At 39.8% G+C, this 20,046-nt stretch overlaps 1 protein-coding gene across 7 annotated transcripts in view; it reads right to left on the minus strand.

Annotated features, from left to right (window-relative positions):
* LOC139761909 (calpain-B-like) overlaps positions 1-20,046 on the minus strand; it is a 52,857-nt gene that overhangs the window by 29,077 nt on the left and 3,734 nt on the right. For 2 of the 7 annotated variants that reach the window (XM_071686535.1, XM_071686529.1), the window contains exons 1-2: positions 9,798-9,951; positions 5,197-5,506 (exon numbers count right to left, since the gene is read on the minus strand). In XM_071686535.1, the coding sequence (XP_071542636.1) occupies positions 5,197-5,370 (174 nt within the window). In that variant the 5' untranslated portion in view covers positions 5,371-5,506; positions 9,798-9,951. Of the gene's footprint in view, positions 1-5,196; positions 5,507-8,415; positions 8,566-9,797; positions 9,952-10,709; positions 10,727-18,754; positions 18,805-20,046 lie in introns of those variants that run through there. The other 5 variants (XM_071686534.1, XM_071686533.1, XM_071686532.1 and 2 more) reach the window with 5 other exon arrangements.

Consider the following 20,046-nt stretch of genomic DNA (forward strand, 5'->3'; position numbering starts at 1 on the left):
CTTCTTTCAGAAATGTCGAGTAAGTTTCGCCAGCAGTGAGATTTCTGGTCGCTTGTGCTCGGCTATTTCTGTGCCACAGTGCTAGTAACTCCGGTTCAGTAAATACTCATCGTGAGTGGAATTTCGCCTTTCCTTGTACATGAAGGCTTTTGTTCATGTGTTTGGCTTATGTCGCCACTAAGACTGCCAACTTCTATGAAACACTATAAATATTCTTATGTATGTATTGCAAACTGGTACTTGTGACATAAATAAAAGGAGAAAAGCAGAACGGTTGCCAATGATGACTAATTACACGGTGATTTGCTCATGGAACGCAACGCTGAGTAGACAACGTCGTCACATGTGACCTTCATTTATTTTAATGTTTGAGGAAATATCAAAGGAAACCTTTGAAATTCTAAGACTGTAAACAATGCAGTTTTAAACCTGGTATATCACACGGTCGCAGTCAATGATGCAACAAGATCCCTGCATGCTATCAAACCGACAAACTTGCAGGTGACTGCTGTAGGCTTCTCAGTATTGGGCCCTATCTAGTATGGAGACCCAGCAGCTGCAGGGTCCCACATCTCTGTCTCTCTCTGTCTCTCTCTCTCTCTCTCTCTCTCTCGGACCATGAACGTATTAATATTAATAGGGCAGATGATTTTAGGGCGCTTCATTTTGATGCGGGGCCAATATTGATTGCAGCCTCCTACACCCGTATGCAGGTACAAAAAAAAAAAAAAAAGTGGAGGGAAGAGGTGATGGTATAGTGGTGGGAGTTAAAAGTGAATCATGAGATATTCTTTCACAGAGCCTTAACCAAGTACGTCGGTGGCACTGTCTTGATGTATGCATGATAATATTATAAGTGATGTCGTCAGGAACATTCTTGTGAGGAAGAAAGTGCTTAGTTGGTGGCATTGCATTGTTTACCGGGTTCCCGGCCAAGTTGTTGGCTTGCTTGTGCCCGGCTGCACCGCCTCACCACAAAACTCAGACCAGCTGTCTCACCCTATACTTCAGATCTTTGGCTTCTCCCTAACCCCAAGCAACAGTGTTGGTATGTCATAGTGAAGGTCGTCGAGCAGTCTAAGTATAAAATAGAAACTATTAATCTTTTATGAGATTCTCCTAAGGTGCAGCTGGGTTATAACTTGCAGAAAACAATTTTTTTCTTTTGTAATCCGCCTGTTGATAGCAAATATTAGTACTTTTAGAGGAGATACTGAGTTCCGCGTCACTAGGCAGACTGGGATCGCTCTCGTAAATCGTGGTGTGAGAGATATACGGGAGGGAGAACCTGTGCTTGACATCACTTATGTTATTTTGTGTTTTTTCCTATAACATTTATTGTTTGTAATGCCATCTCAAGAAAACGAACATTCCAGTTTTGGAAATTGGAATTTTCAGTCTTTCCCATGAATACGCCAACAGGACACTTGATACGACTCTTGAACACAATGGGACGACCTTAAGTTATGGTATCATGGCTAAGATTTTGACCTGATATTTAGATAAGTTCAAAGGTCATGCTATCCTACCCAAGTATCGCACTGTGATACACAAGGGGTTAGAATGCATGAGGAAGGGCGCCAGTTGCGTGTCCAGCTTACTTCCTAAGCTGCCAAAGGTGCTTTCGTCGCCATTAAATAAGTCTAGTGGAGCAAGGTCATCTGTTTATAAGACACACTTCATGAAAAAACAGTGCGTTCATAGATCCAAGAAAATTCTAGACCTTGCTGTTAGATCCAGTGCTATATTATGCTTCTAGTGCTTATAGAGGCCAGCCCCAGTAAATAAACGTGGTTGGTTTTCTTAATGTTTTTGTCGAAATTAATAGCAGACACATGAAGCTTTTCAGCAAACTGAGTCTCAGTACCTCGAAGTGTAAATAACCCTCTTTATTCTGAGAAACTGTGCCTCGATATACTAAGAAGAGCCATATATGCAGCGAGAACGAGTATGGTCGTAGAATTATCTTGATGGTGTTCCAAAGTTCTTCGATTGGTGATTAAAATTAACGCGACGGCCTTAATGACCTTAACAGTCGATACTCCGAAAACCTAAATTACCACCAAGAACTTGATTGCTTTAAAGGTAACCTGTCCTCATTCTCTAAGATCGTCAAGTACTGTTAGATATACCATACTGGGAAGAGATTATGGAAGAAAATGATTATTTCCCGAATTAGTGATCATCGTTTAGCGAAACACCAAACGCATTAATGGGCCGTTTGCCACCTCAACCCCCAAATGGGGTCTGGATGGACTCCAGACCCAGTCTATAGGAAACTTTTACATCACGCGTCTTGAGTTCAGATATGAGTTTTCGCTTTTTTAAACGATTCCACTTCCCGTATCTGATAGACAATCAACCATTCACCGGCATTATACATTTCATTATATAAACAAGACTATATCATCATCACCTCATGTCTGTGGTACGTAAATTCCTCACACTGCAACTCGTCCACAGCTCAATCAATGGAAGGTAGGTGTGTTATTGCCAGGTCAGACACATATTAGTGTTTTGATTTTCGTATATATACATGAAAGGCGATACGCAGATACCACATCCTTCGCTTACTCTCACCTTCCCATCCATACGTGTGTCTGAGAATCACCTGAAAAGGATATTGTCTTCTCGATTTATGGTTGTAACTTGACAATGACGTCTTATAGGTACGGTGCTTCTGTGGCATCTACTGACCATGGTGGTGTTACCGCTTGAGCATCGGGAGGGTTAGTGACGGCGAGGCAGTTAGCATCACTATAGTGACTGAAAAGTTCCCTTCCCTAGCCCAGGTTCCTGTCTTTTCTTTCTACCACACATGAACGTGTAGTGCTGACATTCAGTACACAAGCCCACACTCTCCGTCTTAAACTAACATTTGACGACACATATCTCGCATGATTCTTCATTCTTAACTAAACTTTCGTTCGGTGAACGGTACGCGTTTGTCCTGCCTGATGGCAAAATCTCTGCAGTTTTAAAGTTCAGAGAGATGGGGCTCCAAGTGTGAAACTCATTCTTCATACTCAACAAATAGGTAATCCCAATAAGAACAGGATGCCAGCCAGTTAAGGACGCTGGCTAATTCAATTCAGTTAAGTCAAGCAGGCAATAGCATACATCGACCTTCAGCCGTCCATTAAGAACAGGCATCCGGCTTGTCAATAGGCCGTATTCATCGTCATTCAGTCAACCATCCAGAAACCCTATTCATCGGCATTCAGCCAATTAAATGACCGTATTCACGGGTCGTTTCCCGTTGTCTGTTTTAGTAGCAGCAGGGGACCAATTTACGTAATGGCTATGCATGCAGTGAGGGGTATGAATAGTCTTAAAGGTAATACCTGAAGGTGTTGAAAACACTTCGATGGGCGGTTATAGCTGAACACCCCAAATAACCAAGCAAGTACTATGTGTGGTCTTAGAATTATCTTGAACGCCCCTTAGGTATTAAAGACTTTTCTACTGGACTTCATAACGGCGTTGATGACTTTAATGACCTTAGCAGTCGACACACCTAAAAATCCAAATAATCGACTAACCAGCATGATATGGGTATTTCATTTCAGTTGTGTCAGGGGGCTTCGCTTTTTCATCAAGTTTTTCTCTTTATAATTGTATCACATAGTACATTACCTCATGCTGTGTTACAAACTTATTCTTTGATGTCCAATATATTGATTCGTCTCCATTTCTTTCCCTTAATCTTCAAAATCTTTTGAATTTTCTTTATCATTGGTTTCAAAAAGTGGTTAAGTGAACACGAGTGACAGGTAAATAAAAGAGTAAGGTATGATAGGCATACCACCCAGTATATATATATATATATATATATATATATATATATATATATATGTGTGTGTGTGTGTGTGTGTGTGTGTGTGTGTGTGTGTGTGTGTTGTGAGTGAACGAATCTGGCCTTTGTTGTCTTTTCCTAGCGCTACCTCGCACGCACGCGGGGGGGGAGGGGGGTGCCATTTCATATATATATATATATATATTCATTTATACTTTGTCGCTGTCTCCCGCGTTAGCGAGGTAGCACAAGGAAACACGAAAGAATGGCCCAACCCATCCACTTACACATGTACATACGTAAACGTCCACACACGCACATATACATCCATTTCCACCGCCACACATGAAATAAAATCCCCCCCCCCCCAACCGAGCGCGCGCGCGAGGTAACGCTAGGAAAGACATCGAAGGCCACATTCGTTTACACTCAGCCTCTAGCTGTCATGTGTAATGCACCGAAACCGCAGCTCCGTTTCCACATCCAGGCCCCACAAAACTTTCCATGGTTTACCCCAGACGCTTCACATACCCTGGTTCAATCCACTGACAGCACGTCGACCCCGGCATACCACATTGTCGAAATTATCATTGTCTGCTAACTATTTCGGCCATTATTCAGGCTAGTCATGACTCACTTGTTACCATTAATTGGTACTTTGTTTGATTCATCTTGCAAGTTATATAAGATTATTTTGTTGCTGTTGAATGGTGGCTGTACTTTGTGCTATGGACCGATATCCCACAACCCTAGACTTTAAGATTTTATAACCACAGCACACAGAAAACTTTCATTTTTCGTCTTTTATTTACATGAACGAAAGCTACTGACCTTAACCTCAAGCCTCGTTAGATATGGAAAATATATCAAACTTGGTAAGAGGAGTAAGGACGAGCTACGCTTCCCCCACTCCTGTGCCCTTGAGATTCCTCCGCTGGGTTGCTAATTTAGCCTTGCAATATGCACGTCTTGGTTTAGAGTTTTCCTTGTGATGTTTGAATACATTTGACTGAAACTTGCTCCTCCTGTATGTACTAGCTTCATTTAGATTTTTATTGGAATGGAAGACCAAACTTTTTTTTTTTTTTTTAGTGAATTGGTCAGCGGCAAGTTTCCAGATGGCAGCACTGCCTACCGTTACGGTGCCGAGAGTCTGACTGTCAGTGAGCAAGCTATGCTATTGCACAGGCTTATGATGACCTGAAGGTAAAGATGATAGTGACGGAAGCGATCCACGCAGGATAGTTCAAAGTGGCAGGGACTGGAAAGACGTGTATGATTAAGGTACCTAGGGATCGTTACCAATTACAGTTAAGATCCTAGTGAGGCGAAACTTGTTTACCTGTGTTCAAGATTCTCTCGTTTTCATTTTAAGGACGAAGATATGGATGGGACCTTACCTCATTAGCGACGCGGCTGTAGTAAGTAGACTTCTGGAGACTGATGCTCTCTACACCGTCCAGGAGGAATTTGCCATCTTGGTGGTCCCCATGTTTGTAGCAGCGGCAGTGCCTCTCGCCGGTCTCTTTCAGTTTGTACACACTCGGCTCCTCCACCATCTCACTGGAGGACATCTTGCTTCCTTTCCTTCCGATTTTCTTTCACTGCTAAGTTACGTCTTTTGGAGGTCTGAGTCCTTCGGCACTGGCGGTATTAGCGGTCTGTAATCTAGGGATTGTAGTAGCCCCTCAAACAGTTGTTTTTGTGATCCTTAAAGTGAAAAAAAAATCATGTTCAGATCACGTGCTATATTTCACTATACTTTGAATAGCTTATATATACATCATAAAAATTATCTCTGATTATATATATATATATATATATATATATATATATATATATATATATATATCGATATTTCCCTGTGAGCGAGATAGCACCAAATTCACAGATAGCAGCACTGCCCATCTTAGTTCCGAGGGTTTGACTGCCAGTGAGCAAGCGCTTATGATGACCTGAAGGTATAATGGTACCAGACACACCTAGAGGGAAAAAATCCTTACATGGCTCCTTCCTTCTTCCGTTCTTTCGTTAGGAAAGTAATACAAGAACGAGATGGGACACGTTCGTAGTAAAGGTGTATGTGGTCTTATAAATATCTGTAACACGAGAAGTGAATGTGAATGACTTTTCGGGAGGTTGTTAAAACGATGCTGACAGCATTGATGATTAGCACTTCACAGGCCTGATGCCCATATAACCATCCAGCTAGAGGAGAGAGGTTCTAGCCTACCACTTCCGCTCTTTCAGTCGCCTTCCACACGCAGGATATGCCTGGGCAGTATTTTTTTCTAGTCCTCTCTCTCTCTCTCTCTCTCTCTCTCTCTCTCTCTCTCTATATATATATATATATATATATATATATATATATATATATATATATATAAATATATATATATATATATATATATATATATATATATATATATATATATATATATAATGCTAACCACGAGATAATGAAACGAAAATGCACTTGGACTAACAGTGTTTCAGATCACGCGCATCACTGTGACCTACTGCTATATATATATATGTATATATATATATATATATATATATATATATATATATATATATATATATATATTGAAAAGGATCACAATTTTGCACGTGATCAAGTATATTGCTATGAGTCCACGGGGAAAATGAAATACGATAACTTCCCAAGTGCACTTTCGTGTAATAATCACATTATCATCAGGGGAGATACAAGAAAGAAATATGTCAGTTGATATACAACGAAGAGACGTAGCTAGGACGCCATTTGGTAAACAAGTGATTGTCCAAGACAGACAACGAGTGTATCATAAACTTATTATGTGGACAAGAAGGGGAATTGTTTACAATTTTTTTCAACAATAAAGTTATCCAATTTGTATAGACCTTCACCAATATTAAGGTTATAATTCTTTGTGTATTTGATAATAGAAGATTCAATGATATTTCTCGTGGTACTGGAGTTCGAGTTAATAACAGATGGCATTATTCCAGTCAGTACAGTGATGATAGTTTTTAACGTGATTAAACAAGGCATTTGATTCTTGTCCTGTTCTTATAATGTATTCATGTTGCTTAAGTCGAACAGAAAGATCCTTACCAGTCTGCCCAACATAAAACATCACAATATCTACATGGCACTTTATAGATGCATCCAGGAGAATTTTCTAGTGAGTTCCTGATTAAGATATTCTTTACGGTATTATTGTTGCTGCAGGCAACATTTACATTAAAGGATTTAAGCAACATGGGAAGTAAAGTAAAAATTATTATCAAAAGGGAGACATCGAGTGGCAAGCCCATCGAGATTTCAAATCCATCTGGTGCAACTAATTGATCCTTTAAGAGTACTATATCCAGTGATACTGCAACTGTTTTGAAGATGCTGTATTGACATATGTGTTTGACAGTGGCAGAGGAAGTGACTATGATAGTGGCATCCATCGCTTTCACATCCTATCGATCACTATGCAACTGGGGCCAATAAACGCACCATTGCTATAAGACATCATACTGGAAATTTATCATCATTCTTTCAGAAGTACTTTGGCAGTGATTTTCTTTATCCATTATATATTTTACGGTAACGTATGGCATTAATTATATGATTTACATAATCATTGTTGTTTTAGCTTTGCGGACTGACATCCGTTTGCCGTTGGGCGGGAATCCCCGTAAGTGTTGAGACTTCACATCCTGATATTCACACCGGATATGATACCATCAGTGAAAGAATGTTATGAAAATTAATTGTTGCCAATAACCCAAAGAGACTTAAGAAAATACGGTCACCGGTATTGTGTAAAAGAAGCTGGAAATGAAATTTCAGGAGACCGATATTGTTACCGGACGGCTGGGGAAGTACCGCGGTGTCTTGTTGATTAAAGTATCAGATTTCTAGAAATCTTTATCATGTGTGATTACTCTCCGTGGAACGGCGGTGATTTCGCACACCACGTTCCAGTACACAGTAAATCTAAATGTGTTCCGTACAGAAAATTAATCTTATTTTCATGTTTTACCCAAGTTACTAAGGCTTTGGTCTGAACCAGACCAGTCCTTACGCACCCTGGCCAATGCCGATGCCGCATGGTACATTACGATATAACCAAGACTACTTGCAGTTCTGTTTTGGTTCCCAGGAATAACAAAAGTCAATGAACACATTATTACGAACACAGTTTTGGTTCCCAGTGGACACAAGGTATAGCGAAAGTAAGGTACGAGGCGCCAAGAGTAGCACAACCCTACACTCTGTCTTTTAGAAGAAAGTGAGAATCAAGATAGCTCAGTGTTGCACTGAATTCCCATTTGGTTTAACGGAGATAACAAGATAACGGATTCATTTTATTCCCGCATAAAAAAATGAATAAATAAAATCGTGTATTTCAATGCTGAATGGTGCCCAGTGAAATAACTTTAGTATCGTTTTCAAAATACTTGTTACATTTTTTGGCGAAGTATTTACCTACTTCAGTGAAGGCCACTTGCTACTGAATTTCCAGTTTTCACTTATGGCATCTATAATTTTTCTTGTCACCTCCTTTATAAATACCAATCGGCGGCGATGCGAAAGACTTCCTACATTACAAAATATTCGTAGTTAAAGGATCACTTACCGTTAACCGTGTTTCCTGAAGTAAGAATACTAAATTTTTACCGGATAAAGTCATAAGTTTAATCTTCATACACGCGGGCGGCGGCCGTGTGATGAATAAGCGCTGCCTCTCAAGGAGGGTGATCTCCAGTGTTTGTTGACAGTCCTCGTAAGCACCAACGATGGCCGCTTGGGAATTTTATCATCAAATCGTATCCTGTGAATTATTTAAGTTTTTCATGTGAACGTAGTAAAGCCATTTTGTTACTAGGCGCTGATAAAATCCTTCATGACCAAAAAGGCCGTGTAACTACGGTGGAGGAGCTGTCTTGTAACAGACCTAACACAGCCTAGGTCTGGTATGATCAAAGCAACTGTAAGGTTATATTATAATAAAAATTTATAAAGTGTATTTTGATTTCAAGTAAATCTATTCTTAAGGAAACGGTAAAATACCTTTCCTACCCCAATTGGAAATGTGGTCAAATATATAACGACTGTTCAAGCGAAGGTGAAAATCAGGTCAGGGTTGCTAGGTTGAGTTTGGGTAGGTTGTCGTGTGTGATTCTGGACGAGTTACCTCAAACATAAAACTCAGCCTCCCTGTTGGCGAGAGTCACGAACAAAAACAGCGACTGAATTCAGAACAAAGATCGATTGGAAGTGCACCTGAATCATGATTTAGGGGTATTGGATAAGTTACAGATCATGACTTAGGGAGTCTGGATGAATTACATGTCAGGGTTGAAGTCTGGTGGAAATTAGGAGTCTGACTGATACAGACGCCAAAGTCTTGGTTGAAGATTGGTAATATACGAAGGGTTTTGGAGGATTTGTAAGTGATACGGGTGAGAGTAGTCGGAATATCTGGGAAAATGGGTAGGTAACAGGTCTGAGACCAGTAAGGAATCAAGAGTTTGAAAATTCAGACGCGTCAGTCATAGGTTAACGTTTTGATTGACTCCCAGTTTATTTTTTTACAAGTCCCTATGTAGACATAGTACAAATGAAATGGTGTATTCCACAAATTGAAAACTGTATACGGATATTCCTTATCCATATCAGTTTGTAAGAATGTAGTAGAGAGTGAGGTTCCGCGGGAGGTACGCTCAGACAAACGCCCGCGTGTTTGCTTGACGAATGTTGTTGTTGCTCCAGTGGTTCAAGCCACCATTATCATTGCTCGCACACTTCACAACACTGACACCACTTTCTCTTCAATTAACTAGCCTTATCCCAATCACATTTCATTTACAAACTGTTACGTAAATCAACACAAATTTTTTCAAGCCAATTTTCTTCAGTCGTCACTGAATGACCTCTTTGTAGAGGAAAAGTTTTAAAAAAATGAAACCCAGTCATTCGTCCTGTCTGAAGAGTAGATTTAGCAAAATCAATTCTTACACTTGGGTTTCTAAGCCGAGAGAAATGTATCTGACTCTGAGAGAGTGAGGATAGAGCACGTCAGGCTAGCTGCGAAGAGAGATACTGCTGGGACCGTGTCCCTCCGCCTCCACGTTACCCCGCCTGGGCCCACCACACACTTGGCACCAACACCACCGTTAAAACAGCCACATCTGTACTGCGAATTGTGGTTAGGCATTTCTCGGGATTTGTCACGTCTCGGGGACAGTTTACTGACTTTCGGATCGTAGTGGAATCGTACCCGGAACCGATATTAACAGAATGCTCTAGAAATTAAGGGATTTCCAAATAATTTACAATTCATGAAATAAGAGACCTTGTAAGATTTGGATTTTCTGATGCAAGTCGGAAAAATCTGAAGGCAAGAAGACAAAGGCTATTTTCGTAGAAGTTTGTTGCTTAGCCAGTGCAGAAGTGATGCTAAGAATAGCTAGGAAACGTCATATTCATGAGTAAGGAGACCTTGCATGCACTCCAGTGTGGGTGAGAGGCGCACACCAGCTCTGCCTCTTGTCCTTCCCTCCGCTCTGCCACATGAGCAGCGTGGCCGCCTCCCTCGACTCCTGGTTTGACCCTCCCACCCCCTAGACTAGTATCACCCTCTCATTCACGGCTGCTGTCCCACGACCTCCACCATCACCACCACCACTTCTCGCTGATAATAACGACAATTAGAATATTTGCTGTATTGACATTAGTAGCCACGAAGAATCTGTTTTTCTTTGTACTTTGTATCTTACCCCTCATTTCGTCTGGCCACACTAGGCATCACTGTACTACACCAAGCCTCCCGCACTCCATCTGAGCACACACTCACCACCCCACACCACACTTTCCTTGCACTCTCTTACAATACCACAACTATTCCATGCCAGACTTGCTTTGCTTCACCTGTCAAATGATCTCCCCCCGCAACATCCGCCTCTTGCTAGGAAGTTGCTTGTCGCGTCGGGGATAAAGGGTGGTTGGGAGGGAGTAGATTGGGAGGCGTGCACCAGCTGGTGTCGGGCGTCGTTGTCGGGAGAGCGGAGTAAGTCGGGAGGCGGGTACCAGGCTGGTGTTGGGCGGCGTGTCAGGCGGGGAGGGATGGAGTACATGGGAAGATCAGATGACAGAAGACCTAATGGTCTATGATAACTTCATGATGCTGGGGGAGAGTAATAGTTTCGTAAGTTCCTCGTCTTTCGACGCAACAAACAACGAAGAGACAGCTGAGAAGGAGCACCATGCACTATGTAGAGGGTAGACTACCGTGGAAATTTTATGGGAATATTCATCCTACTTTAGTGTTGAAACGGTATTCCCCAGAAAGATCAAAACTGAGGGAAAAAATTGTCACAGGTATTGTGTCAAGCCGTGATATTTATTCATAATTGTCCCAGGTCCCCTTGCTTGAAAAGGTCCACACTCTGACATCTGATGGTGGTTTATTTCAGTGATCTGCAACTGTGCAGCTGAAGAAATTTTAACTATTATTTGTACATTTCCCACCTTCCCTTCATATCGTTATCACTGGTGTTTAAATCTGTTTAATGTGAGGACATTTTCGTGCCGGTTGTTTTCGTCATAATTTAGTGTTATGGTAGTCTTGGAATTTGCGCTTTTTAAGTTAACGTATCTTTGTAATTGCGTTTTTCCTCTAAGGATAATTTCAGAGCGACGATTTAATGTTTATGTTGCTATTCTTTATACCATCTAGTTTTTCTTCGATTCTTTGATCCAATCTTATGAAAAGGACTAAACATCGTATTTTAAGTGACGTCTGACTAGGAAGATGAAGTGTGGAGTCCTGTATCCTACGGTCTAGCTTTGAAATCTAACACTTTTGCTTCATTATACACAGCTGGGCATTGCTTTGCAAATTTTAAGTCAGGTCGTGTGAGAAGACAGGGGTAAACCATGGAAGGGTCTGTGGGGCCTGGATGTGGGATAGGGAGCTGCGGTGTCGGTGCGTTACACATGACAACTAAAGAATGAAAGTGAGCGAATTCGGCCTTTCTTTTGTTCCTGGCGCTACCTCGGTACACGGAAACGGCGGACAAGTACTAGAAAAAAAATTATTATAACTTTTTTGTTGTATTAATAATGGCTTATCGAGAATTCTACATTCTTGATTTTATACTTTTCTCACCAAAATACATCACTAACTTGTCCGTATTGAAGTCCATTTTCCATGCTTCTGCCTACCTCCACCCAGCCTTCTGCCAAATACCAGGTATTATTGTCATATCATATATGATTCATTGACTCTTGTCCGCCACCAGCATAATCATTTTCCCTTGCCTTTGTGTTACAGTGGTTTGTGTAAATATTCGTAATCCGCACTGTTAACACTTTCATTATACAATGAAAAATTTACCTTGAATAAATGTCTGAATTTCTATGCATTTATATGATAAATCTATGTCGTAATCTGCGCTGATAGAATTTTCTATGTATAATGTAAAATTTACATTGAATAATTGTCAAAGTTTCTAAGCATTTATATGGTACATATGTCTTATTTTTTTCTTTTCAGCCATGACCTCCCAAACTAAATAGTTGGCGACGCCTAAAGTTTATTTTCCTTGATCTTAAAGAAAAAAAAAGAAATCCATCGAAATTATAGCTATATCTTATACACTGTGTCGCCTACATTCACTGGAATGTAGTAATTTTAATAATATAATACTACTACTGCTACTACTACTGCTAATAACAATAATAACAATAATAATATATATAATATATAATATATAATATATAATATATAATAACAATAATAGTAACAATAATAATGATAATAATTAACTCCAGTATTTCTTCTGTGGGGCTCCTGCAGTTTGGAGGCTGCGTTCCCTTCGGTAGTGAATTGAAGGACCCCTCTGGAGGGAGATACTCCTCCATGATGCTTTACTCCCTCTCGTCCACTGACGGTGATACAACCTCACCTAAGATGACTTTCCACTCGCAGCTTCATAACATACAGGTGGAGTCTGTTCATCTCTCTCTCTCTCTCTCTCTCTCTCTCTCTCTCTCTCTCTCTCTATATATATATATATATATATATATATATATATATATATATATATATATATATATATTTCATACATATTCGCCATTTCCTGCGTTAGCGAGGTAACGCCAAGAACAGAGGACTGGGCCTTAGAGGGAATATCCTCACGTGGCCCCCTTCTCCGTTTCTTCTTTTGGGAAATCAAAAAACGGGAGGGAAGGATTTCCAGCCCCCCGTTCCCTCCCCTTTTAGTCGCCTTTTACGAGACGCAGGGAATACGTGGGAAGTATTCTTTCTCCCCTATTCCCAGGGACAATATATATTGTGTGTGTGTGTTAACCCCCCCCCACACACACACAGCCAGGACTCGAACCCAGGACCTTTTGCGTGGTAACTGGGAACGCTAACCAGTCGGTTATGATTGCGATCATAGCTGAGCGGTTAGTGTTTCCAACTACATCGCAAAAGGTACTGGGTTTGAGTCCTGGCTGTTGGAGGGTATAATGTGATTTATGAAAGTTCGCGTTCATTTGCACTATATTCGTACATTCATTCCCTAAATGTCATGTGCAATGCACCGAAACCACAGCTCCCTATCCACAGCCAGGCTTCCCCCCGGCCGTTTCACGTGCCCCATTACCCTCATATACACTGTGTGTTAAGATGCAAAAGGAAAAATGTGCGGTGATGCAGATTGTTGAAGATGCAAATCAATATTTCAACCCTAGAATGGCATTCAGCCTGAAAAAATAAGCCCAATGCTGGGATTCTGATGCAAATTGAAATATATAATGAGAAATTGAAATATATGATGAAAAGCTTCTATACATTGAAAGACAAAATAGTACATATTTCTTCCTGGGGCCGACAAACACGGATTAATTGGAAGGTGAATAATGATATGTTTTAACTCTAAATCATCTAGATAATCAATTGCAAGACTTGATGGCCACCAAACAATATATCAACCACAGAATCGTAGTGACGTATTCATGAGGACTAGGTTCTCCACTAACTTTAAACGTAAATGTATTTTACGAAGAAAAACCGCAGAAAATGGAGGTAATAATTCGGGATATCTTCTAAGGGCAAACTAAACTTTCTTCGATGTAATGTTACTAAATAAAAGTCTAAAATGCTTGAAATGATAATTCAAAGTATAATGCTTCCTCTGGTCAACAGAAACAAAACACATGAAGCGAATTATCATGAAATATTTCCATGTAATCATTTTAGTACTTAATAACAGAATTTTATGGATTAAGCTACATCTTTAACAAGGTAATTGTTATTGTTATTGAATTATACATTGTTTATCCGTCCTTGATTAATGGGATGGTTCGGTAAAGTCGAACAATCATTCTCTGTTAACGACAATCAGATAAGTTCCTCAGTGCTGCAGCGGTGGAAGGTTATCTATCTGTACTGACGTGCGAAACTTCAGTGGTTTCAATTATCTATATCTCACAAATTATTGTTTGACCTTTTCTTTATTCATTACGGTAACATCTATACTGTGGTTCAAGTATATATTTCACTGTGTAACAAATTTTTACTTCTATTTTTGTCCTGGGTAATAAGTGTTATTTTCTAATTGATGATGTCTAAAAAAAAAAAAAAAATTTGGAAATTGCTATTATTCCCTTGAAATTTTGCTGTTGTGATCAGGACAGTGATGTTTTGAAATTTACCTATTTTCCAGAACATTCCAGATAGATTCAGTGCTGAGTAACTGATATAGAATTTTTTAAAAGTTTCCAGTAATATAAATAGTAGTACAAATATATGGGCCTTAAGCCAACCAGTTCAGTGTATATCTAGCTGCCTAAGTGGATACATATACATACATTTTCTGAGATGGCATCTAGAGGCTGCAAGCATCCGGCAGACGCATTTTGCTATGTCTGCAGCCAATTTATCAAAACAAGAGCGAAAAAGTACTCCGTGGCAGCATCAGCTAAGATGTGCGAGAATTACATGGAATATTTCGTTATGCCTGTCGGGGATCAAGACAGACTTTGGTCACCTCATTTCACCTTCGAGCACTAAAGACAAAAAAAAATGGTAGGTAAGATAGACAATTGATGCTCGTTTGGATGGTGGAATTTTGTTTCAACATCTTTTTTTTAAAATTTGAAATCTTTTCCAAAATCTTAATGTTATTGAAAAAAACATCGTATGGAATATTTTGAGAATCTCTTGCACATTAGTCACGGGTAAAATGAATTTATATACAAATATACAATTCTCTTCATAATCACAACTTTATGTTGTTCTTTTGCAGGATGGTACAGAGGGGAAAAGAGAGCCATGAAGTTCGCTATTCCAAGACTTTGGCGGGAACCCACTGACCTCTCAAGCAATTGCTCCTTGTGCATGGTGGACCCTTCTAAACGTCGGACAGGCAAGAATGTAGGTGCTAGCATGTATCCGAACCCTCATTGCACATAGAATTAGGCCTTGTGATACAATTTGTCACAGCTCTAGAAAAGGAGTCTGTAGCCTTCAAGCACCTTCAAGATTTCTTTCCTAAGCTGTCTCTGAGGCATATCTTAAAGCCGGTGTCAAAGAAGCTCACTAGGAAGGACGAAGCAGCTTGGTACAGCTTTGTGGCAGTGGTTCGGGGCTACCTGGGCAATCACAAGGCCAAAAGCTATGTGGAGCTGGTTGAGACTATGGTGAAGAACTACGGCAAAATTGGCTGCAGGATGACCCTTGACGCTCATCTTGATGAATTCAAGAACATGGGAGCGTATTCGGAGCAAGGCGAGCGCTTCCACCAGAATGTACTGGACTATGAACGCAGTTACCAAGGAACATATAATGCGAACATGATATGAGACTATATGTGGGGTCTTATTCGTATGATATACAGCACAAACGTAAATATCGAAAAACTACTCACTTCTAAATCTTTTGTGAGAACTTACGTTTAACATTAGTGTAAATACATGTTAATTTTGATTTATATGTTGTTTTTTGACTTTATGTGAATAAATACGTGCAAATTCGTCAGTTGTCCAATTGGAAATAGATAATTCTCAAAATATCACTCTCCTGGTCACAAGAGCAAAGTTTGAAAGGAATACAAGCCTTTTACTCTTCTTTTTATGCATAAGCAATTAGGATATAACACTTACCATCCAGGAACAAAACTTGTGTTACGTTACCACTTCATCAGATGGGTTCCACGACAGATCAGGAGTCTGATGTACGATATTGAAATCGAAAACTTCGATTTTATTGCAACATAATCAGTTTTGCTTGTGCAATATATATATATATATATATATATATATATATATATATATATATATATATATATATATATATATATATATATATATTATCCCTGGGGATAGGGGAGAAAGAATACTTCCCACGTATTCCCTGCGTGTCGTAGAAGGCGACTAAAGGGGAAGGGAGCGGGGGGCTGGAAATCCTCCCCTCTCGTTTTTTTTTTTTTTTAATTTTCCAAAAGGAGAAACAGAGAAGGGGGCCAGGTGAGGGTATTCCCTCAAAGGCCCAGTCCTCTGTTCTTAACGCTACCTCGCTATCGCGGGAAATGGCGAATAGTATGAAAGAAAAAAAAAAAAAAATATATATATATATATATATATATATATATATATATATATATATATATATATATATCCCTGGGAATAGGGGAGAAAGAATACTTCCCACGTATTCCTTGCGTGTCGTAGAAGGCGACTAAAAGGGAAGGGAGCGGAGGGCTGGAAATCCTCCCCTTTCGTTAATTTTCCAAAAGAAGGAACAGAGAAGGGGGCCAAGTGAGGAGATTCCCTCAAAGGCTCAGTTCTCTGTTCTTAACACTACCTCGCTAATGCTGGAAATGGCGAATAGTATGGGAAAAAAAAAAAAAAAAAAAAAAAATATATATATATATATATATATATATATATATATATATATATATATATATATATATATATTATCCCTGGTGATAGGGGAGAAAGAATACTTCCCATGTATTCCCTGCATGTTGTAGAAGGCGACTAAAAGGGGAGGGAGCGGGTGGCTGGAAATCTTCCCCTCTCATTTTTTTTTAATTTTCCAAAAGAAGGAACAGAGAAGGGGGCCAGGTGAGGATATTCCCTCAAAGGCCCAGTCCTCTGTTCCTAACGCTACCTTGCTAATGCGGGAAATGGCGAATAGTATGAATGAAAGAAAATATATTTTCTTTTTTTTTTTTGCTTTGTCGCTGTCTCCCGCGTTTGCGAGGTAGCGCAAGGAAACAGACGAAAGAAATGGCCCAACCCACCCCCATACACATGTATATACATACGTCCACACACGCAAATATACATACCTACACAGCTTTCCATGGTTTATCCCAGTCGCTTCACATGCCTTGATTCACTCCACTGACAGCACGTCAACCCCGGTATACCACATCGCTCCAATTCACTCTATTCCTTGCCCTCCTTTCACCCTCCTGCATGTTCAGGCCCCGATCACACAAAATCTTTTTCACTCCATCTTTCCACCTCCAATTTGGTCTCCCTCTTCTCCTCGTTCCCTCCACCTCCGACACATATATTCTCTTGGTCAATCTTTCCTCACTCATTCTCTCCATGTGCCCGAACCATTTCAAAACACCCTCTTCTGCTCTCTCAACCACGCTCTTTTTATTTCCACACATCTCTCTTACCCTTACGTTACTCACTCGATCAAACCACCTCACACCACACATTGTCCTCAAACATCTCATTTCCAGCACATCCATCCTCCTGCGCACAACTCTATCCATAGCCCACGCCTCGCAACCATAAAAAACATTGTTGGAACCACTATTCCTTCAAACATACCCATTTTAGCTTTCCGAGATAATGTTCTCGACTTCCACACATTCTTCAAGGCTCCCAGAATTTTCGCCCCCTCCCCCACCCTATGATCCACTTCCGCTTCCATGGTTCCATCCGCTGCCAGATCCACTCCCAGGTATCTAAAACACTTCACTTCCTCCAGTTTTTCTCCATTCAAACTCACCTCCCAATTGACTTGACCCTCAACCCTACTGTACCTAATAACCTTGCTCTTATTCACATTTACTCTTAACTCTCTTCTTTCACACACTTTACCAAACTCAGTCACCAGCTTCTGCAGTTTCTCACATGAATCAGCCACCAGCGCTGTATCATCAGCGAACAACAACTGACTCACTTCCCAAGCTCTCTCATCCCCAACAGACTTCATACTTGCCCCTCTTTCCAAAACTCTTGCATTCACCTCCCTAACAACCCCATCCATAAACAAATTAAACAACCATGGAGACATCACACACCCCTGCCGCAAACCTACATTCACTGAGAACCAATCACTTTCCTCTCTTCCTACACGTACACATGCCTTACATCCTCGATAAAAACTTTTCACTGCTTCTAACAACTTTCCTCCCACACCATATATTCTTAATACCTTCCACAGAGCATCTCTATCAACTCTATCATATGCCTTCTCCAGATCCATAAATGCTACATACAAATCCATTTGCTTTTCTAAGTATTTCTCACATACATTCTTCAAAGCAAACACCTGATCCACACATCCTCTACCACTTCTGAAACCACACTGCTCTTCCCCAATCTGATGCTCTGTACATGCCTTCACCCTCTCAATCAATACCCTCCCATATAATTTACCAGGAATACTCAACAAACTTATACCTCTGTAATTTGAGCACTCACTCTTATCCCCTTTGCCTTTGTACAATGGCACTATGCACGCATTCCGCCAATCCTCAGGCACCTCACCGTGAGTCATACATACATTAAATAACCTTACCAACCAGTCAACAATAGAATATATATATATATATATATATATATATATATATATATATATATATATATATATATATATGTCTTTTACCGTGAATATATAAGAAATACAAGAAACATCATTGTCAATCACTCACCAAGTCCGTCACAACTGAAAACGTTCTGTGCGCGTTCTTTCAGAAAAAAAAAAAACTTGTTTACTGCATTAGAGTTGCCAGATATCACTGTTGTTGACCAGAGACGTTGAGAGATTTATCCATGTCTGCAGCTGTATATTATCAACACTGAAACTTTACTCATGATGAACACCAGCTTTGGCACGTGATAATTTAACTGTAACTCAGGAAATTCCACCACTAGCACTAGTGACTAACAAACACTTGTTCACAGACCACTTCGACATCACCGCTTATGTTGCACGTTCCACGTAACTACAAACACTTTAGATAAACATTCGTAACAACACACCCTTTAAATAGGTGAAGATTCGTAACAACACACCCTTTAAATAGGTGAAGATTCGTAACAACATACCCTTTAAATAGGTGAACATTCGTAACAACACACCCTTTAAAGAAGTTACTGTAAAACCTTACTGTTATAGCAGACACTAGGATAGTTTCTCTTAAAACACTTGAGGTGTGCACATGCTCTTTTCTATGCAAGATGCTGGGCGGCCGAAGCACGAATGAAACAGAAACTCCTGAAAACAGGATCCTCAGACAGACAAGGACGTTCGGGTTGGGCTAACGAACGTATACTAGTATGTGGGATTGTCTTTAAACGTTCGAGGGGCGGGAAAGTGTTGATTACTTTACCTCCAAGAAGAGGAAATTACAATCAAAGAAAACGGAGAAAATGACCCTGGCGGCTGTTTTCTGTTGCGTTTATAGTTTACTGTGTTATTCTTGTTTCAAAAGTTTCCTGGAATAATTTAAAATGGTTAATTACATTAAACATCGGCTAATAGCAAACTACACGAAATGGTAAAGCTCTATACTATATAGCCATAAGGTCTATTTATCTACGCAGTAGACAGCTCTAGATGAACTATTATCACATGTATTGGTAATAATATATATATATATATATATATATATATATATATATATATATATATATATATATATATATATATATTATATATATATATATATATATATATATATATATATATATATATATATATATATATTGGATAACATCATTCACCATAAGCATATATGAAAGAGTAAACATCACTAAGAGTGCATGATAAAAGTATATATATCAAATAACGTTAAGTTACCTTATGATGATGGGGCTACGAGCACATGTTAAGAGTACATCAGTAACCATCTGGGGTGAGTACAGTGGGAAAGTTTTAACCAGGATGTACAAAATGGGAGGTTTCACCATGGTACGACCAATGCATCAGCAGACTTCCTTG

The sequence above is a fragment of the Panulirus ornatus genome, chromosome 42 (genome assembly GCF_036320965.1).
Source record: "Panulirus ornatus isolate Po-2019 chromosome 42, ASM3632096v1, whole genome shotgun sequence".
In the NCBI taxonomy this organism is placed as follows: domain Eukaryota; kingdom Metazoa; phylum Arthropoda; class Malacostraca; order Decapoda; family Palinuridae; genus Panulirus; species Panulirus ornatus.